Genomic DNA, 22,745 nt, shown 5'->3' with positions numbered 1-22,745 from the left:
GCCTTCATTGGACGGGGTATTGAGTATAAGAGCTGGCAAGACATGTTAAAATTGTACAAGACATTGGTTCGGCCACATTTCAAATACTGTGTACAGTTCTGGGCGCCACATTACCAAAAGGATTTGGACGCTTTGGAGAGGGTGCAGAGAAAATTTACAAGGATGTTGCCTGGTATGGAAGGTGCTAGCTATGAAGAGAGGTTAAGTAGGTTAGGATTGCTTTCATTAGATAAAAGGAGATTGAGGGGGGACCTGATTGAGGTTTACAAAATCATGAAGGGTATAGACAGGGTGAATAGAGACCAGCTTTTTCCCAGGGCGAAGAATTCAATAACAAGAGGTCATGCTTTCAAGGTGTGAGGCGGAAGGTTTAAGGGGGATACACGTGGCAAGTACTTCACACAGAGGGTGGTGGGTGTTTGGAACACATTGCCAGCAGAGGTGGTAGAGGCAGGCACGGTAGACTCATTTAAGATGCATCTGGACAGATGCATGAGTGGGTGGGGAGCAGAGGGATACAGATGCTTAGGAATTGAGCAACAGGTTTAGATGGTGGATTTGGATCGGCTCAGGCTTGGAGGGCCGAAGGACCTGTTCCTGGGCTGTAAATTTTCTTTGCTCTTCTTTGTCCTATCACCTTGTCCTCATCAACCTTCCTGGTCACCTCATCAAAGAACTCTAACAAATTTGTGAGGCATGATCTCCCATTCTCATAGCCATGCTGACTACTCTTAATCAAAGCTGAAAATGTGTTGCTGGAAAAGCGCAGCAGGTCAGGCAGCATCCAAGGAACAGGAGAATCGACGTTTCGGGCATGAGCCCTTCATCAGGAATGATGAAAGTGTGCCAAGCAGGCTAAGATAAAAGGGAGGGAGGAGGGACTTGGAGGAAGGGCGTTGAGAATGTGATAGGTGAAAGGAGATTAAGGTGAGGGTGATAGGCTGGAGTGGGCGTAGGGGCGGAGAGGTCAGGAAGAAGATTGCAGGTTAGAAAGGTGGTGCTGAGTTCGAAGGTTGGGACTGAGACAAGGTGGGGGGAAGGGAAATGAGGAAACTGGAGAAAGCCTCCGCTGCATCCGCTGCACCCAATGTGGCCTCCTCTATATTGGGGAGACAGGCCGCCTACTTGCGGAACGTTTCAGGGAACACCTCTGGGACACCAGGACCAACCAACCCAACCGCCCCATGGCTCAACACTTCAGCTCCCCTCCTTGGACTCCTCCATCGCCAGACCATAGCAACATGACGCCTGGAGGAAGAGCGCCTCATCTTCCGCCTAGGAACCCTCCAACCACAAGGGATGAATGTAGATTTCTCCAGTTTCCTCATTTCCCCTCCCCCCACCTTGTCTCAGTCCCAACCCTCGAACTCAGCACCGCATTCCTAACCTGCAATCTTCTTGACCTGTCCGCCCCCACCCCCACTCCCCCACTTAACCTCCTTCCACTTATCGCATTTCCAACGCCCCTCCCTCAAGTCCCTCCTCCCTACCTTTTATCGTGGCCTACTTGGCACACTCTCCTCATTCCTGAAGAAGGGCTTAGGCCCGAAACGTCGATTCTCCTGCTCCTTGGATGCTGCCTGACCTGCTGCGCTTTTCCAGCAACACATTTTCAGCTCTGATCTCCAGCATCTGCAGTCCTCACTTACTCTTAATCAAACCCAGTCTTTCCAAATGCATGTATATCTTGTCTCTCAGAATCTTCTTGAGTAACTTACCCACCACAGATGTTAGGCTCACTGGTCTATAGTTCCCAGGTTTTCCTTTGCAGCCCTTCTTGAATAAGGGCACAACATTCGCTACCCTCCAGTCATCCAGAGTCTCACCCATGGCTAACGATGACACAAAAATATCAGCCAGGGCCCCCGCAATTTCTTCCCTAGCCTCTTGCAGGGTTCTTGGATATATCTGGTCAGGACCAGGAGATTTATCCACCTTCATACATTCTAATACATCCAACCCCTCCTCCTCTGCTGTGAGATGGACTGTCCCCAAGATATCATCATTAACTTCCCGAAGTTCCCAAGTCTTCATGTCTTTCTCCACAGTAAACACCAAGAAGGAATATTCATCAATGACCTCACATCTCCTACGGTTCCACACATACATGTCCATTTTAGCCCTTGAAGGATCCTATTCTCTTTCTAGTTATTCTTTCTCCAAGTCATTTATATAAATTGTAAAAAGTTGAGTCCCTCAGCAATGATCTCTGTGGCATAAAGTTCATTTATGCCTACTCTCTGAAAAAGTGCCATGTGCTGTTGATGAGGGGGGGAACCTGTAGATGTACTGCCCTTAGATTTCCAGACAGCATTTGCAAATGTGCTACATCCCGGTAAAATGAAGGCTCATGGTGTTGGAGCTAGTATGAATAGAAGATTGACGAGCTAATGGGAAAATGGAGAGTAGGTATAAATGAGCTTTGTTTCTGGTTGGAAAGATGTAACGATTGATGGGTCACAGAGATCAGTGTTTTTTATAATTTATACTAATGACTTGGATGAAGATACTATAATGTGTAGGAAATCATAGACATCACTGAATATTCACCTACATATGCAAGAAGTACTACCAGCTGCAGATAATTGAGCTCCAAGTTTCAGAGATCAAGTGGACATTGGAGTCATGGGCACATCACAAAGTGGAGGGTTATGTACATAACACGATCAGAGAGGTGATCACATTGCAGGTTAAGGACATTCAGCCAGGAAGAGAATGGGTGACCACCACAACCCCACAAGAATAGAACATTAAACAGAGAGCCGTACAGCACAGTACAGACCCTTTGGCCCATGATGTTATACCAAGTATTTAATCTAAGACCAACCTAACCTACACATCCCTCAAGTTACTGCCATCCACGTGCTTGTCCAGCAGTTGCTTAAATGTCCCTAATGTCTCTGATTCGACTCCCACCGCTGGCAGTGCATTCCATGCACCCACCACTCTCTGCGTTAAGAATCTACCTCTGATATTGCCCCTCTACCTTCCTCCAATCACCTTAAAGTTATGACCCCTCGTGACAGCCATTTCTGCCCCAGGGAAACTCTCTGGCTATCTGCTCTGTCTATGCCTCTCATTACCTGGTACACCTCTATCAAGTCACCTCTCTTCCCTCCTTCGCTCCAATGAGAAAAGCTCCCTCAACATTCCTTCATAAAACATGTCCTCCAATCCAGGCAGCATCCTGGTAAATCTCCTCTGCATCCTCTCTAAAGCAGCTACAACCTTCCTATAATAAGGTGACCAGAATTAGACACAGTATTCCAAGTGTGGTCTAACTAGGGTTTTATAGAACTGCAGCAAAACCTCGAGGCTCTTAAACTCAATCCCCTTGTTAATGGAAGCCAAACACCATACACCTTCCTAACAACCCTATCAACTTGGGTGGCAACCTTGAGGCATCTATGTACGTGGACCTCAAGATCCCACTGTTCTCCACACAGCCAAGAATCCCGTCTTTAACCCTGTTTTCAAATGCAACCTTCCAAAATGAATCGCTTCGCATTTATCCAGGTTGAACTCCATCTGCCACTTCTCAGCCCAGCTCTGTATCCTGTCAACGTCTTGTTGTAGCCTTCAACAGCCCTCAACATTATCTACAACACCACTGACCTTCGTGTCATCGGCAAACTCACTAACCCACCCTTTCCCTTCCACATCCAAGTCCTTTATTAAAAACTACAAAGAGCAGAGGCCCAAGAACAGATCCCTGTGGAACACCACTGGTCACCGACCTCCAGGCGGAATACTTTCCATCCACAGACGCTCCCCATCATCTTTTGGCCAGCCAATTCCATATCCAGGCAACCAAATTTCCCCGGATCCCATACCTCCTAACTTTCCGAATGGACCTATCATTGGGAACCTAATCAAATGCCTTACTGAAATCCATATACGCCACATCCACTGCTCAACCTTCATCAACTTGTCTCGTCACATCCTCAAAGAACGTAATAAGGTTTGTAAGGCATGACCTGCCCCTCACAAAGCCTTGTTGACTATCTTTAATCAAACTATGTTTTTCCAAATAACCATAAATCCTGTCTCTCAGAATCCTTTCCAGTACCTTGCTTACCACCGATGTAAGACTGACTGGTCTGTAATTCCCAGGGACTTCCCTTTTCCCTTTCTTGAACAGCGGAACAACATCTGCCTCCCTCCAATCAGCCGGTACTACTCCCGTGGAGAGTGAGGATGCAAAGATCATTGCCAGAGGTGCCGCAAGCTTCCCTTAGTAACCTTGGATATATCTGGTCCGGCCCTGGGGAATTATCTATCTTGATGCTTCTCAGAATTTCCAGCACATCCACTTCCTTAATATCGATCTGTTCAAGCCTATTAACCTGGTCCACGGTGTTCTCACTCTCAACAATGATCCCTCTCTCTCTCGTGAATACTGAAGCAAAAAACTAATTTAGGGCTTCCCCTACCTCTTCAGACTCCAGGTACAAGTTCCCTCCACTATCCCTGATTGGCACTACCCTCTCTCTGATCATTCTCTTATTCCTCATGTAAGTGTTTTTCCTAATCCTTCCTGCCAAGACCTTTTCATGCTCCCTCCTAGCTCTCCTCAGTCCATTTTTGAGTTTCTCCCTAGCTACCCTGTAACTCTCTAAAGCTGTGCCAGAGCCTTGTTTCCTCATCGTTAAGTAAACTTCCTTCTTCCTCTTGATGAGAAGCTCCTCTTCTCTTGTCATCCAAGGCTCCTTCACCTTACCAATCCTTGCCTGTCTCAGTGGGACAAAGTTTATCCAACACTCGCAACAAGTGCACCTTAAACAGCCTCCAATTTCTGTTGTGCGTTCCCAATTTATCCTCCCCAGCTCCTGTCTAACAGCAGTATAATTTCCCCTCCCCAGTTAAATACCGTCCCATACTGTCTGCTCTTATCCCGCTCCATGGCTCTGGCAAAGATGAGGCAGTTGGAGTCACTGTCACCGAAATGGTCTCCCCCCGAGAGATCTGACACCTGGCCTGGCCTGTTGCCTAGCACCAAATCCAATCTGGCCATCCCTCAGTTAGCCTATCTATATATTGAGTCAGGGATCCTTCCTGACATCCCTGACAAAATCGGCTCCATTGCAGACCATCTGTACTAAGGAGGTTCCAATCAACATTGGGGAAGTTGAAGTCACCCATAACAACAACTCTGTTACATCAGCACTTTTCCAAGATCTGCTGTCCAATCTGTTCTTCCATCTCTCTGCTGCTCTTAGGCGCTTTCCTGTTACTGACTTCCACCCCCATACTGACAAAGTAGACAAATCCTCCTCAACAACCACCTTTCCTGCAGCTGTGATGCACTCTCTAATTCACAATGCTACTCCCCTCTTCTTCTATCCCTCTTCCTGTTCTTTTTAAAAGGTCTAAACCCTGGAACATCCAGCAACCATTCCTGCGTCTGTGAGACCTAGACAGGTTCCTTCTGAACTGAACTGGGATGAAATTCCTTGCTATTCACTCTAGAAAATGACAATGTTGTCGAGAGGAATACTGAGATACAGACTACTAGACTAGGTGGGATTGAGGTTCACAAGGAAGAGGTGTTAGAAATCCTGCAGAGTGTGAAAATAGAGAAGTCCCCTGGGTCGGATGGGATTTATCCTAGGATCCTCTAGGAAGCCAAGGAGGAGATTGTATTGATCTTTAAATCGTCATTGTCTACAGGAATAGTGCCAGAACACTAGAGGATAGCAAATGTGGTTCCCCTATTCAAGAAGGGGAGTAGTGACAACCCCTGATAAGTATAGACCAGTGAGCCTAACTTAAGTTGTTGGTAAAGTGTTGGAAAAGGTTATAAGAGATAGGATTTATAATCATTTAGAAAAGAATAATTTGATTAGGGATAGTCAGCACGGTTTTGTGAAGGGTAGGTCGTCACTCACAAACCTTATTGAGTTCTTTGAGATGGTGACCAAACAGGTAGATGAGAGTAAACCGGTTGATGTGGTGTATATGCAAGACGTTCAATAAGGTTCCCCACAGTAGGCTATTGTACAAAATGCGGAGGAATGGAATTGTGGGAGATATAGCAGTTTGGATCAGTAATTGGCTTGCTGAAAGAAGACATGGGTGGTGGTTGATGGGAAATGTTCGTCCTGGAGTCCAGTGACTAGTGGTACCACAAGGGTCAGTGTTGGGTCCACTGCTGTTCGTCATTTTTATAAATGACCTGGATGAGGGCGTAGAAGGGTGGGTTAGTAAATTTGCAGACGACACTAAGGTCAGTGGAGTTGTGGATAGTGACGAAGGATGTTATAGGTTACAGAGAGACATAGATAAACTGCAGAGCTGGGCTGAGAGGTGGCAAATGGAGTTTAATGCGGACAAGTGTGAGGTGATTCACTTTGGTCGGAGTAACCGGAATGCAAAGTATTGGGCTAATGGTAAGATTCTTGGTAGTGTAGATGAGCAGAGAGATCTCGGTGTTCAGGTACACAGATCCTTGAAAGTTGTCACCCAGGTCGACAGGGTTGTTAAGAAGGCATACAGTGTTTTAGCTTTTATTAATCAAGTTCCAGAACCATGAGGTTATGCTACAGCTGTACAAAACTGGTGCGGCCGCACTTGGTGTATTGAGTACAGTTCTGGTCACCATATTATAACAAGGATGTGGAAGCTTTGGAAAGGGTGCAGAGGAGATTTACTGGGATGTTGCCTGGTATGGAGGGAAGGTCTTACAAGGAAAGGCTGAGGGACTTGAGGCTGTTTTCGTTGAAGAGAAGAAGGTTGAGAGGTGACTTAATAGAGACATATAAGATAATCAGAGGGTTAGATAGAGTGGACAGGGAGAGCCTTTTTCCAAGTATGGTGGCGGTGAGCACGAGGGGGCATAGCTTTAAATTGAGGGGGGATAGATATAGGACAGATGCCAGAGGTAGTTTCTTTACTCAGAGAGTAGTAAGGGTATGGAATGCTTTGCCTGCAACGGTAGTAGATTCACCAACTTTAAGTGCATTTAAGTTGTCATTGGACAAGCATATGGACGTACATGGATGGGATTCAGATTAGTATGACAGGGCGGGCCGAAGGGCCTGTACTGCACTGTAATGTTCTATGTTCTATGTTAGATGTTTTGCAGCGCTATTTTGGGGGGGTGCTTGAAACTAATGTGGCAGGTTTGTGGGAACTAGTAGAGAATATATCAGGGAGTGATATCAGGGTGCACAAAATGCTGGAAGAGACAGATAGTATTAGAATAAGGATAAATAAGTCAATCCTAAGTTAGAGAGAAAATAATGAAGTCCAAATCAGGGTTACACTGCATGTAAATGAATGTGCCAAAGATAGTCAATGAGGCAAGTGATTTATAGAATCAGATTGCCATGTGGAATTATGATATTGTAGTAGAAACAAAGAGCTGGATGAAGGCAGACTAAATGATAAATATTCCTGGACAAAAGGTATTCAAATAAGGAAGAATAGAAAGAAGAATGGCAGTATTGGGGACCTTAGAGTGTAGGTTCATAGCTCCTTGAAAGTGGAGTCGCAGGTAGATAGGATAGTGAAGAAGGTGTTTGGTATGCTTTCCTTTATTGGTCAGATTATTGAGTACAGGAGTTGGGAGGTCATGTTGCGGCTGTACAGGACATTGGTTAGGCCACTGTTGGAATATTGAGTGCAATTTCAATCTCCTTTCTGTCAGAAGGACATTGTGAAACTTGAAAACGTTCAGAAAAGATTTACAAGGATGTTGCCAGGGTTGGAGGATTTGAGCTACAGGGAGAGACTGAACAGTCTGGGGCTGTTTTCCCTGGAGCGTCAGAGGCTGAGGGGTGATCTTATAGAAGTTTATAAAATCGAGAGGGGCATGGTTAAGTTAAATAGACAAAGTTTTTTCCCTGGGTTGGGGGGAGTCCAGAACTAGAGGGCGTAGGTTTAAGGTGAGATGGTAACATATAAAAGGGACCTAAGGGACAACGTTTTCACACAGAGGGTGGTACTTGTATGAAATGAGCTGCCAGAGGAAGTGGGAGAGGCTAGTAGAATTCTAACACTTAAAAGGCATCTAGATGAGTCTTTTGAGTAGGAAGGTTTTAGAGGGATATGGTGCAAGTCTGGCAGGTGGGACTAGATTGGGTTGGGATATCTGGTCGGCATGGATAAGTTGGACCAAAGCATCTGTTTCTGTGCTGTACGTCTCTGTGACTCTATGATTAAGAGCATTGTAGTGCTGGGGAAAGAGAATGCCCAGAAAGATCAAGGACAGAATTACTTTGGCTGGAACTAAGGATCAACAAGGGTGCAATATATTACTTAATATAGTATGTAGACCACCAAGAAATGGGAAGGACACGGGGAACAAATCTTCAAGAAAATCTCAGAGAGGTATAAACATCTTGAAGTCGTTATAAGCAGGAACTTACATTACCCATACATAGACTGGGTAAGTGGTGTTGGAAAGGGGACCAAGCATTCATGCATTGGCAGAATTTGGGAGATTTGCCTCCAGCAGTATGTAAATTGCGAGAAAAGCCCAGCAGGTCTGGCAGCATCTGTGAGGAGAAATCAGAGCTTACATTTCAGATTCAGTGACCATTCCTCAGAACTGATGGTAGATAGGAAAATGTCAATATATATGCAGAAGTTAGGGTGGGGGAAGGGGGTTAGGATTAAACGATAGGTGGGGCTAGAGCCCAAAGAGAGAGAAGAACAGTTGGACAGACAATAGAGTGGATAACAATCTGATGAGAGTGAATAGCTGTTAATGGAGACTGTTAATGGCTCACAATGGATTATGTGTAATAGCAGACTATTTGAGGACAAGGCTTGGAGAATGGGCATGGGAGATTTCAGGCCCTAAAATTATTGAGTCCAGAAGGCTGGAGGGTCCCCAAGTGGAAAATGAGGTACTAGTCTTCCAACTTGTACTGAGCTTCACTGGAGCACTGCAGCAAGCCTGAGACAGAGAGGTTGTCCAAGGAACAGGGTGGGGTATTGAATTGACAGGCAAATGGAAGCTCAGGGTCATTTTTGCAGGCAGAACGTAGGTGTTCAGGAGCATGGGGACTGGTGGGAAGAAGGTGGATCAAGTGTCTGTGGGGTATCGTTTAGGGCACAGTGATCAAAATATAATAAGGTGAGGTGATAGTGACTGCTCCTGACATCATGGCCACAAACAACAGAGTCTGGCATCAAGGAGCCGAGTAAAACCGGAATCAATGGGTATCAGAATAAAACTCACCACTGGTTAAGTCATACCTGGCACATAGGAAGATGGTTCTGGTTGATTGAGGTCGGTCATTATTGGACTTCCAAGACATCTCTGCAGGAGTTCCTCAGGAAATGTCCAGGCTCAACTCTCTTCAGTTGCTTCAAAGATTTTCTCTCCATTATAAGGTGAGAGATGGGCATGTTTGCCAATGATTGTACAATGTTCAGCATCATTTGTGAGTCCTCATATACTGAAGCAGTCCATGTTCAAGTGCAGCAACATCTGGGCAATATCTAAGCTTGTGTTGACAAGTGGCAAGTTACAACCGTGTCACACAAATGCTAGGCGATGACTGTCTCCAATAAGAAGCAATCTAAACGCTGTTACCATTTCTGAACTCCTCACTGTCAACATCCTGGGGGTTATCATTCAACAGAAACTTAACTAGACTCACCACATAGTACACTGGCTCCAAGAGCAGGTCAGAGACTAGGAATCCTGAAGTGAGGAACTCACTTTTTAGATTAGATTAGATTACTTACAGTGTGGAAACAGGCCCTTCGGCTCAACAAGTCCACACCGACCCGCAGAAGCGCAGCGCAACCCACCCATACCCCTACATTTACCCCTTACCTAACACTACGGGCAATTTAGCATGGCCATTTCACCTGGCTTGCACATTTTTGGACTGTGGGAGGAAACCGGAGCACCCAGAGGAAACCCACGCAGACACGGGGAGAATGTACAAACTCCACACAGTCAGTCGCCTGAGGCGGGAATTGAACCCGGGTCTCTGGCGCTGTGAGGCAGCAGTGCTAACCACTGTGCCACCGTGCCGCCCATGACTTTCTGACTTTCCGACTCCCCAAAACCTGTCAGCACAAGTCAGGAATAGGATGGAATATTTTCCACTTGCCTGGATGGGTGCAGCTCCAACAATACTCAAGAAACCTAACACCATCCAGGATAAAGCAGCCTGTTTAATTAATGTCACACTCATTAACATCTAGTCCCTCCACCACTGATGCTCATTAGCACTGTGTACCATCTATAAGATGCATTGCAGAAATTCACCAAAGATCCTCAGACAACACCTTCCAAACCCATGGCCACTTACATCATTCCTTCCAAGCCATTCACCATTCCAACTTGGAAATATTATCGCTATTCCTTCACTGTCACAGGGTCCAAATCCTGGAAGTCCCTCCCTAACAGCAGTGTGCCCATAGCACATGGACTGCGGTCGTTCAAGAAGGCAGCTTGGCACCATCACGTTCGCAACGAGAGACGGTCAAAAAATGCTGGTCCAACCAGTGATGCCCACAAGTGAATTGGGAAAAAGTAAAATAGGGTTTAGAACTACAATGGAAAGGGACAGTGAGCAATTCAGAGTAAGATAATCAACTGGTGGAGGGCAGGCTTTAAAGTACAAAACTGGCCCAGATGGACAAAAGGACAAAGGTTGGAGATAAAGACTGTGGCTGAATAATGGACTACATTAAAACAAAACTTCAGGCATGGCCAAAGTATATTCCCTTGACAGGCAAAGGATCCCTGGATAACCGGAGAGATAGATATTAAGATAAAGAAGAACAGGTATGCTTCAGACAGGTAACTGGTTAAAAAACAGAGGTGAGAACCAAACTGAATACACAGGTTCAGAGAATAGGTGAAAAACAAATGAGAGAAACAAAGAGAGATGATAATAAAAGACCAGTGGCCAAGAAAAAGGAAAATCCCAGAGTCTTCTGCAAGTGGATCAATAGATAAGAGTGTCTATCGGAGGTGTAAACCTGGCTAGAGATGAATACAGGGTGAGGAGTGAAGGGTAACGTTGGCATATGAAGAGAATACCTCACTTCTGTCTTTACGTATAAGGTATGGTCGTGATTTTAACAAGGTCAGCCAGATGGACATAATAGAATAGGGACAGTTTACCTGGTCCAATGAGAGAGCCCTGGCTGACAGATTTAAACAGGAGTGTCAGAGGTTCTGCTCACTCTGAGAGGTGGCTCTGAGGAAACCTGACTAGCATCAAATACTATGCATCTGTAAATAAAGGGAGACTAGGTGATGGGATACCGGCCTCTGTGGAGTTATTTTAGGTCTGGCCATGGTGACAAAGGTGGGAATTCAATCATGACAAGAGTTCAAAATTGATAAGGAGGAACAATTGGATAAAGTCTTAGTACTTAAAGTTGATAAGGCCATTTATTGAAGGAAGTGAGAGCTGGAGGATATATTTTGAATGAGTAATGGCCAAATAGCCTACTCCTGCTCCTAGTTCTTATATTCCTATGTTCATTGTGGTCTGTCTGATCATCGCATCGGATTCCAAGGCACGATTTCAAGGAAATGTTCTCCCTGAGCCCTGTGCAGTATTCCTCAAACTACATAACAAACAGATTATCAATGCATCATCAGTTGGAGGAAGTGCTGTGTTCAATTAACCACTCTGTTTCTAACATTGCTACACTCAGGTCTGAAGTACCTCACCAGCTTAAAGCACTGTTGGAAAGCCGGAAGATATGATAAGTGCTATTGAAACATAAAGCGTTCTTTTTTTCAAGCTCCACTAACACTGCATGCTTTTTTTTCAAAGGTATGCAAAATACTACAAGGAAAATAATGTGGAAATGAGAGATCTCTACAAGGTGTATGGAATTCGATTCGATATTATGGTCCATGGGAAGGTAAAGCTGTCTTACTTTTGGGTGATGTTATCAAGTGAAGGGAATGGAATTTACATCAGACACTACTTTAAGGTAGCTCGAGGTAGTGTAAATCTCTTTTTAAATTTCCTAAAGATGTTTATCCCTTCCCAAAGCCTCCCTGAATTGTCCATTGATGCCCTCAATGAGCAGGTTAGTGGTGAGGTTTCTGATTGGTCTATTTTATTGATGGGACTCTAAGAGTCTTTTTCATCCAGTATTGGTCCCAGAAACAACACAATGTGGTGTCATCAAAATGATTACTTTGAATCTTCAGTTTTCATTTGAGAGAATCAATTGTTTCAGATTCATTCATCAGTGATCATTAAGTGGAAAGAATAGCTCCAATACAGTATAAAGTGTTATGTTTTGGGGTCTATACTTGTTCTCTTGCAGTCGGTGTCACCAACCACTCTTATAGGTCAACCATAGATCTCTAACTAACAAGGACAAACCTTATTGGGGAGTAAACCTAGACCTGGGATTGAACAGACAAATCTCGCTGCATTTCTCAGATGACCATTTTCTATAATGTATTCACTCTATTAGGTGATGCTCAGATTATAAATAAAATATATTAAACATTCAACAGACTAATAGGGTAGTGTTTGAGACTCACAAACTGTACACTCTTCCATTCAAGCTGAGATACATGAAGGGAGAGGCTGAATAGGCTGGGGCTATTTTCACTTGACTGTTGGAGGCTGAGGGGTGACCTTATAGAGACGTATCAAATCATGTTAGGATAAATAGTCAATGTCTTTTCCCCATGACAGGGGAGTTCTGGATGGGTAAATGAATGGGAAAGAATTGGAGGGATAGGGGCCAAATTCTGGCAAGTGGGACTAGATTAGGTTGGGATACCTGGTTGGCATGGACACATTGGACGGAAAGGTCTGTTTACATTCTGTACATCTCTATGACCTTATAAATTAATTTCTAGAGATTCCCTGCTCCTTTTATGTCCCTACACTGATATGTTGTTCTTATAAACTGGAAAGAGAGAAAATAAATGACCAATACTTATTATGAAGGACAGGACCAATATTTTATTACAAAGAAAAACATTGGAGATTGAAACACAAACTGAAGAGCCTACATTTACTTTATTCAGCAAACCGAATCACCAAGCAGCTTCTTTCCCTACATTGCCATCACTGTGTACAGTCACTCTGCTGTTGCTCTGACTACAGGGTAGCTGTTTTGGTCTTTTATTCAGGTCCCACTCACCTCTCTTTCTGGAGAGGTTATTTCTTGAAGTAAAGGTGAGTTAGAGCACCATTGCCCCCTCCCACCACCACCCTTCCCAACCCTTTCACACTAGATTTTCAATTGGAACCAGATTTCCAACCATAGTCAGTAACTCACTTGGCCTTGTCTCACTTTGCTGAGGTTCTACCCTCGTGTACTCTCACACAGACTGTGTTCCTTAGTTACCAGGCATTCCTACCAAACAAAGAATGTCAATTACTTAAATGGGTTGGCTTGATTCACTGAATCGTGCCAAGTATATTTAAAGCTAATAGAATCTCCACCCAGATATAATACTAACACTCAAGTCATCCTCGCAAGGCACTTCTTCAATCAAATGTCTTCCCTTGTCCTGGTACATGAATGTTGGCCTATCAGGTAATTTAAAAATCACTCTTTTATTAATTTTACAAAGCTTCACTTGTCGAGGGTGCATTTCACTTTTCTTCAGAACAATTATTAATGTCCTCTGGTCAAAGTAGTCAGTCTCTGTTAAAATTGACACTAGTTTGCATGTGCACTAGAGTTTGTATTTAGTTTCTCACCTTGTTTGATGGTTTTATTTTTATTTTAAACAGGCTGGTAAATTTAACATCATTCCAACCATGACAACAATCGGTTCCGGAATTGGGGTGTTTGGAGTGGTAAGTAAATATACGCAGCAATCTCAAAATTCGAGCCTGATCGTTTCAGAAAATTGTCAGGAAGCACCTTTTTACATGAAAAATAGTCGAAATCTGGATCTCATTTCTCTCAAAGGGCTATGAATGGTAACCGGCTGGAGTGAGATTGAGGTGGAAAGTGGATCTTTCAAGGTTGAGATGAATAGATTTTCACTGGTTAGAGAATATGGGGGAAAAGGATTACGTGGAGATGTGGTGGAATTTGGCCCACATTTAATTGAATGGTTTTTTTTAGATTAGATTCCTAACAGTGTGGAAACAGGCCCTTCGGCCCAGCCAGCCCATACCGACTCTCCGAAGAGTAACCATTTCCCTGTGACTAATGCACCTAACACTAAGGACAATTTAGCATGGCCAATTCACCTTAACCGGCACATCTTTGGACTGTGGGAGGAAACCGGAGCACCCGGAGGAAACCCACGCAGACACGGGGAGAATGTGCAAACTCCACACAGTCAGTCGCCTGAGGCTGGAATCGAACCTGGTCCCTGGTGCTGTGAGGCAGCAGTGCTAACCACTGAGCCTGGTGAAGCCAGCTTGAGGAACTAAATCACTTTCTCTTGTTCTTACAATGAGGAAGGTAGAGGTAAAAAATAATGAAGTTGTGAAAAACAATTATGTTTATTTCATGATAGTCTGCAACAGGAAGGTGGGCTCTTATGGAGCAGTGGTAGTGTCCCTACCTCAAAGCCAGGAGGCCTGATCTACAGAAATATGTAATAATATCCCTGAATTGGTTGTCTCGAACATTTCTAAAGGATAATGTTAACTTTGGTCTTTGGTGTGCAACGAATGGTCGAGAAATGCCTGGTTCTATCTACCTTCTCTCCCACTGACTTTTCCATCAAGTTTTAAAAAGGGAAAATGGGATGCAACGTATACTCTCCAATCAAATGAATTTTATACAGAATTAAAGCCTTCCCCTTTGCATTTTCCAAATTATGAAGACCATGTAATTGTTTTGTTAAAGCAGAGCCATACATTTATTCTTCCTCAATGTTTTCTCTTTCTCATCTTCTTCAAACTACTTTTCCAACATCATACCTGCAATTCCTCAGAATCTCTTCTGCTGCAGTTAGAACATTGATATACTGCAATCCTGTACATCCTGGGGCAGGAACAGGACCAGGCCTCCTGGCTTTGAGGTAGGGACACTACCACTGCTCCATAAGAGCCCACCTTCCAGTTGCAGACTATCATGAAATAAACATAATTGTTTTTCACAACTTCATTTTTTTTACCTCTACCTTCCTCATTGTAAGAACAAGACAAAGTGATTTAGTTCCTCAAGCTGGCTTCACCAGGCTCAGCGGTTAGCACTGCTGCCACTGCTGGGAGCTTAGAATCGCGACATTGTCTCTCTTCGTCCCTTCATCAACAGTGAATACTTTCAATAGACAATCAACCATCAAATGGGCTACATTTGCAAATCTTTTGTCAAATTTTACACACTTCAGTGTCTTCGCCTCAGACGCAGAAGTCATAGAATCCCTACAGTGTGGAAGCAGGCCTTTCAGGCTATCGAGTCCACATCAACCCACCGAAGAGCATCCCACCCAGACCAGTCTCATTTGTGATTTCCCATGGCTCACCTACCTAGCCAACACAACCCTGGGCACTATGGTCAATTTAGCATGGCCAAATCACCTAACCATCACATCTTTGGACTGTGGGAGGAAACTAAAGCATGTAGCAGAAGCCCTCACAGACAATGGGAGAATGTGCAAACTCCACATAGACAGTCGCCTAAGGCTGGAATCGAACCCGGATCCCTGGCGCTGTGAGGCTGCAGTACTAACCACTGAGCCACTGTGCTGTCCCAAGTTCCCCAAGCAACAGGCAACTCGAATTTTTTTTATTTCAACAATGTACTTTATTCATAAAAATTAGCTTTGCATATATACATTGTCACAAATGCAGTTTGGTTCTATTCTATAGCGTATCAAGGAAACAAAACAAACATTTCAGTTTGACTCTATCCCAACCAACCAAAGGTAGACACACAATACTATATTCACATGTACTGGGGGACAAGCAGGATCTGATAACTGGACAGACCCCCATTTAACTTCAGCAGGAAGATCTCAGACAGTTGCCTCAAGCTTTAGTGCATCCCTCAGCATGTAGTCCTGGATTTTGGAATATGCCAGTCTGCAACATTCAGTCACACTCAACTTGTTCCGTAAGACCAACAACTTTCGGGCAGACCAAAGAACATCTCTATGGTCATTGAATGCTGCATTAGCATTTGTGGGGACAGCTATGTGAAAGGGTAATCATTCCACCTCTGAGTAATGGGAGTTGTCACTGAGACCTGAGCTGCAGAGGGCTCTGGACACTGGTTCAAATCCAAAAGGATGCCTGTTTGTCCCTGACGTTGTACTATGTAATTCGAACTCTTATTCTTGACTGCAGCTCATTTAGAAGAATGTCCTCTGAATTTCAATTCTCTGAGGGAGGCAAGAACAAATCACATTTTCTCTGTCCTTACAATTATCTCGGGAATCTCATATTAGACGACAGAACCTGCCAAATCCAGGAGCTGAAGCTGCCACCTTTTGAATATGGATGTGGAATCTTAGTACCAAGAGCGTGAATTCTTTTGAACAGGGTAAACTATTCTTTTCTTTAAAGGCAACCTTGGTGTGTGACCTGGTATTGCTCCATGCGCTCCCGAAACGAAACTACTACAAACAGAAGAAGTTCAAGAATGTCGAGGGAGAAGCCTCCGCATCGAAATCAACAGAAGTGAGTGAAGAGTAATCAATCCCCAGGCCATCAAGCTCAATGAAAGACTCATTCCATTTCACTTGATTTGCACTTAGAAAACCAAAGGGCATGAACATGACAGCACAGCGCAGGCCCTTTGGCCCTCAATGTAAAGTGTGATTGTTTTCCCTGTTTTTGCAGCGTTGCCCTCACAGCTCCAAAATGGTTCCAACAAAATCTCTGACCTATATAACCATGTGAGGTGCTTTGTGGAGGGCACCATGTCAGCACAAGCCAAGTCAGCATTGACTGGACATGGGAAGAGCAGGCAGAACCCAAGATCAATCTGTGTGCAATGTTACTTTGGTAACTGGGTAGGCACTGGCTGGCTTGGTTAGCTGCCCAGGATTGTGTACCAACTGGACATTGAATCTGTTTTGTTCCCATCCTGCTCACCTTCACAACCACTGGCAGTGCCAACCTTGCCCTACTTTGAGCTTTCAGCTGCTGGCAGATTCCACCCCTTTTTGGGAAAGTTCGCCATATTTCATGCTACTCAGGCACTTGACAGGTCACCAGTGAATCTTCGCTCAAGGACCCCACCTCCAACAGTGGAGTTCCAACCCACTGAGGGCTGCCAGCCAATCAGAGGTGGGCTCTGCTGCTGGTACAGCATCCAGCGGAGGCTCCAGATTGAGCAGGGGGGCACCAGGCAAGGTGAGGAATGGATGGGGCTGGGGATCATGGGGGTAGGATCAGAAGGTTAGGCAGCGAGGGCAGGAGGGGCTTCTCAGTGCAGCCACCTCCTCCCATCCTGGTGCCAGGTCTCTGGACCAGGTACTGAGTGCTTCTGTCTGAGGGACCAGCCTCCTCCAACTGCCTGCAGCCCACAGTGAGACACCCACCGTTGGGTTAATGACATTAATTGCCCCATGAAGGCTTCAGTTGGAGGGACAGACAGACCATCCAGACTTCATCTGAGTGGCAGCAAAGAAGGTGTCAGGATCCCCAAATGTTACCCTCCCACTTAATTAAATGGCCCACCCCCATCACTGAACACCCCACAGAGAGGGCACAAACCCATTGTTCTTGGCTGAAGGTCATCAAGTCCTACAGCACAGAAAAGGCCCTTGGGACCATCCAGTCTGCACTAACATAACTACCACTAAAGGTGCACTAATCCCAATTTAAGACCATAAGACCATAAGACATAGGAGTGGAAGTAAGGCCATTCGGCCCATTGATTCCACTCCGCCATTTAATCATAGCTGATGGGCATTTCAACTCCACTTACCCGCATTCTCCCCGTAGCCCTTAATTCCTTGTGACATCAAGAATTTATCAATCTCTGCCTTGAAGACATTTAGCGTCCCAGCCTCCACTGCACTCCGCGGCAATGAATTCCACAGGCCCACCACTCTCTGGCTGAAGAAATGTCTCCGCATTTCTGTTCTGAATTGACCCCCTCTAATTCTAAGGCTGTGTCCACGGGTCCTAGTCTCCTCACCTAACGGAAACAATTTCCTAGCATCCACCCTTTCCAAGCCATGTATTATCTTGTAAGTTTCTATTAGATCTCCCCTTAATCTTCTAAACTCCAATGAATACAATCCCAGGATCCTCAGCCGTTCCTCATATGTTAGACCAACCATTCCAGGGATCATCCGTGTGAATCTCCGCTGGACACGCTCCAGTGCCAGTATGTCCTTCCTGAGGTGTGGGGACCAAAACTGGACACAGTATTCCAAATGGGGCCTAACCAGAGCTTTATAAAGTCTCAGTAGCACAACGGTGCTTTTATATTCCAACCCTCTTGAGATAAATGACAACATTGCATTCGCTTTCTTAATCACAGACTCAACCTGCATGTTTACCTTTAGAGAATCCTCGACTAGCACTCCCAGATCCCTTTGTGCTTTGGCTTTACGAATTTTCTCACCGTTTAGAAAGTAGTCCATGCTTGTATTCTTTTTTCCAAAGTGCAAGACCTCGCATTTGCTCACATTGAATTCTATCAGCCATTTCCTGGACCACTCTCCCAAACTGTCCAGATCCTTCTGCAGCCTCCCCACTTCCTCAGTACTACCTGCCTGTCCACCTAACTTCGTATCATCGGCAAACTTCGCTAGAATGCCCCCGGTTCCCTCATCCAGATCATTAATATATAATGTGAACAGCTGCGGCCCCAACACTGAACCCTGTGGCACGGTGGCACAGTGGTTAGCACTGCTGCCTCACAGCGCCAGAGACCCGGGTTCAATTCCTGCCTCAGGCGACTGACTGTGTGGAGTTTGCACATTCTCCCCGTGTCTGCGTGGTTTTCCTCCGGGTGCTCCGGTTTCCTCCCACACTCCAAAGATGTGCAGGTCAGGTGAATTGGCCATGCTAAATTGCCCGTAGTGATAGGTAAGGGGTAAATGTAGGGGAATGGGTGGGTTGTGCTTCGGCGGGGCGGTGTGGACTTGTTGGGCCAAAGGGCTTGTTTCCACACTGTAATCTAGTCTCTAAAAAAAGACACTGCTTGTCACCGGCTGCCATTCCAAAAAAGAACCGTTTATCCCAACTCTCTGCCTTCTGTCAGACAGCCAATCCTCAATCCATACCAGTAGCTCACCTCGAACACCATGGGCCCTCACCTTACTCAGCAGCCTCCCGTGTGGCACCTTATCAAAGGCCTTTTGAAAGTCTAGGTAGATAACATCCACTGGGTTTCCCTGGTCTAACCTACTTGTCACCTCTTCAAAGAATTCCAACAGGTTTGTCAGGCATGACCTCCCCTTACTAAATCCATGTTGACTTGTTCTAATCCGACCCTGCTCTTCAAAGAATTTAGAAACCTCATCCTTAACGATGGATTCTAGAATTTTACCAACAACCGAGGTTAGGCTAATTGGCCTATAATTTTCCATCTTTTGTCTTGATTCTTTCTTGAACAAGGGGGTTACAACAGCGATCTTTCAATCATCTGGGATTTTCCCTGACTCCAGTGGCTTTTGAAAGATCTCAACCAACGCCTCCGCTATTTCCTCAGCCACCTCCCTCAGAATTTCCTGCACTTATCCCATATCCTTGAATGCTGTGATATTTGAAGTGCTCATCCAAATATCTTTTAAAGGTTGTCAGGTTTCTGGTCTTCCATACCTTCCCAGACAGTCCATTCCAGATTCCCACCATCTGCTGAGTGAAAACGCTTATTTTCCCAAATCCCCTCTGAATCTCCTGCCCCCTTATCCTAAAACCATGCCCTCTCATGATTGATGCCTTAACCTAGAGGGGCAGATGCTCTCTTTTCACCCTGTCCGTAACCGTCATAATCTTACGCACCTCAATCATGTTCCCCTCAGTCTTCTCTGCTCTAAAGAAACCAATCCTTGCCTATCTGGTCTCTCCTTATAGCTCAATTTACTCCATCCCAGGCAACATCCTGATGAACCTCCTCTGTACCCCCTCTAATGGTATCACATCCTTCCCGTCGTGAGGTGACCACAGTACTCCAGCTGTGGCCTAACCAATGCTCTGTACAACTCCAACATTACCTCCGTGCTCTTATACTCTATGACTGATGAATGCAGGTGCCCCATATGCCTTCTCAACTGTCCCAGTCACATGCTCTGCCAACTTCAGTGTTGTGTTAATAATTGCCCTAAGATTGCTCTGTTCCTCCAAGCTACCCAGTGTCCTGCCATTCTTACAGACTCCCTCATCATGTTTTTTCTTCCAAAATGCATCACCTTGTACACATTAAGGTTAAATACAATCTGCCACTGGTCTGCTCATCTGATGAATCTATCCACCTGCAACCTACAACCATCTTCTTCGCGGCTAACCACCCTACCAAACTTGGTGTCATCTGCAAACCTGCTTATGATTTCCCCCACACTTTCATCTGTATCATTTACCGATGTCACGATAAGGGTCCCAATACTGCTCCTGGTGGTACACTGCTGGACACCAGCCTCCAGTCACTCATACAGCCTCTGCCTTCTGCTCCTTGTGATCTAATACTAAGCCAGTTTCTGATCCATCGCACCAAGTGTCCCTCAATTCCGTGTCCTTTAACCTTCTCAATCAGTCTCCCATGTGGTGGATTATTCCAGATTATTATTGAATTCAAATTATACCATCTGCATTGTTTGGATTCGAACTCAGGTCCCCAGAACAATAACTGGCTCTCTGGATTAATAGTCTAGCGATAATGCTCAAGACCATCACCCATGATGGATGGGACTTGTTGCCACCACGGCATATAAGAACTGGTGAACACCCTGGGAGCTTGGGGAGGATGGTCCCACCTGGTTAGACATGTTGTGGCTACCTGAGGAAACTCTGACTCCAGAAACCAGGAGCACCTCCAGCTGCTGGAGCACCCCAACCCCCTTCGTCCTGATCAAGAGCCCCTAGCCACTGGGGTATTTCTAATTGACCCTGGTGATCTCTGACCCCACTGACCCTCCGTGCAGGCCTTGTAGAGAGTCTCTTCTCGACTGCTTCAGTCTCAATGACCTGCATCCCCACTGTGTCCTGGAAGAAAGGGTATGGTGCCTCCAGTGTTTATAATGAGATCAGCCAAGTAGACCTCATAGAATATGAGTTCCCTGATTGGGGCTGTTAATCTGGTCCAATCAGGGAGCCCTGGCTGACAGATATAAACAGGAGGGTCAGAGGTTGTGTTCGCTCTGAGGGCTGGCTCTGACGGAGCTGGATCAGGGTCAAGTACAATGATGTGTAAATAAAGGGTGATTTGGTGATGGGATACTCGCATATCTGGAGTTATTTCAGTGCCATCTCTTTGGGTGACATAGCTAGACACTGAAACGATTAAAATCAGCTGGAGCACAGACATCTTATGCTGGCCATATGTGAACAGCAGAAGCTCACATCAGGCCCAATACCCACTTTCGGGGGACTATTAAATGTAAATTCCACTCTCCAGTACAAATATTTTTTTTAAAAAAACTATGGTTACAATTAACTCAAAATGTGGGACTTAATATTGCCTCCTCCGCTAATTAAACAATGTTATTGGATCTTCTTTCTAAAGCAGATCAAAGAGTAACAAAGGCAAAACACTCCTTTCCATCCAAAAGAGACTCCAAAACAGAGTGAGTGCAGACGAGAGAATTGGGCCTCATTGACATTGAGGCAGTATCAAGTTCCAAACCAACCGACAACACTTCGCAGGAACATCCTTGAAATCCAGACTGCTCAACAACACATGAGGAAGGAGCACTATTCCTTCATAGAACACTTCCCACCTTTCACAGACCTTCGTAAGGGACCCCTCCAGGCAACTCCACATCAGCTTAACAGTCTACAAGGCCCCAAGGTGGACATGGTCGTCATAGCAACGATTTGTTCTCAGAGATGAGGCAGCTGGTACAGGCGCACTCACTTCACAACATTCCACCCTCAGCACTGCTCTTTATCACTGGGTTTCAAGTCTCCAATTGTTTATCTCAGTGTCCACAGTCATGAGAAATTATGTGACTTGTTTTTAATTAAAAAAAATTCAAATCAATCAAACTTTGTTCAGTTATTTATACAAATAGAAAATGAGGGCCCTTTTAATGGGGCTTTATCTGAATCTTCACACCAACAAGAACAACAAATCCGGTGAACCCTGGATATACAGGATTGAATAAAGAGAAAAAGGGAGGGTTATGGCACATACCAAGCGTTCAAAACAGCAGAAGCCCTAAAGGAAGATAGAATGCACAAGGGAAAACTCAAAAAGGAAATTAAGAGAGGTAAAAGGGGACATGAAGTTTACTAGCAGTTAAAGTACAGTGAAAGCCTAAGCTTTTTATAGGTACATTAAGAACAATTTGGGGAAGGGCACGGCCCATTACGACCATAGTGGTAATTTGTGCTTGGAACCAGAGAACAAAGGAAAGGTTCTAAATGTCTACTTTGTGTCGGTGTTCAACCTTGAGGGGGATGATGTGGATATAGAAATCAGGGAGGGGCACTGTGATATACTTAAAGAAGTTAGCATTGTCAGAGAGGTGGTTCTGAGTGGTCTGTCAGGCTTAAAGGTAGATAAGAATACAGGGCCTAATGATCTGTATCCTAGGCTGTTGAGTGAGGCAAGGGAGGAAATAGCGAGGGGTGCTGGCAAGAATTTCCAATTCCTCTCTGGCTACAGGAGAGGTGCCAGAGAACTGGAGGACAACAATGTGTTATTTAAGAAGGGGGAAAGGGATAAACCAGGAAACTACAGCCAGTCAGTCTAAC

General features: G+C 45.0%; 1 protein-coding gene across 3 annotated transcripts in view; it reads left to right on the top strand.

The window, feature by feature from the left end:
• The window catches only part of p2rx1 (purinergic receptor P2X, ligand-gated ion channel, 1), a 106,848-nt gene extending 84,858 nt beyond the window's left edge, over positions 1–21,990 (top strand). The window contains exons 9-12 of one of the 3 annotated variants that reach the window (XM_072589316.1): positions 11,760–11,850; positions 13,698–13,763; positions 16,437–16,550; positions 21,556–21,990. In XM_072589316.1, coding sequence (XP_072445417.1) covers positions 11,760–11,850; positions 13,698–13,763; positions 16,437–16,550; positions 21,556–21,567 — 283 coding nt within the window. In that variant the 3' untranslated portion in view covers positions 21,568–21,990. Of the gene's footprint in view, positions 1–11,759; positions 11,851–13,697; positions 13,764–16,436; positions 16,551–21,552 lie in introns of all 3 variants that reach the window. The other 2 variants (XM_072589315.1, XM_072589317.1) reach the window with 2 other exon arrangements.
• Positions 21,991–22,745: the final 755 nt, after the last annotated feature.

This window comes from Chiloscyllium punctatum, chromosome 19 (assembly GCF_047496795.1).
Source record: "Chiloscyllium punctatum isolate Juve2018m chromosome 19, sChiPun1.3, whole genome shotgun sequence".
Classification (NCBI taxonomy): domain Eukaryota; kingdom Metazoa; phylum Chordata; class Chondrichthyes; order Orectolobiformes; family Hemiscylliidae; genus Chiloscyllium; species Chiloscyllium punctatum.
This window is presented reverse-complemented; position numbering and strand designations above follow the sequence as displayed.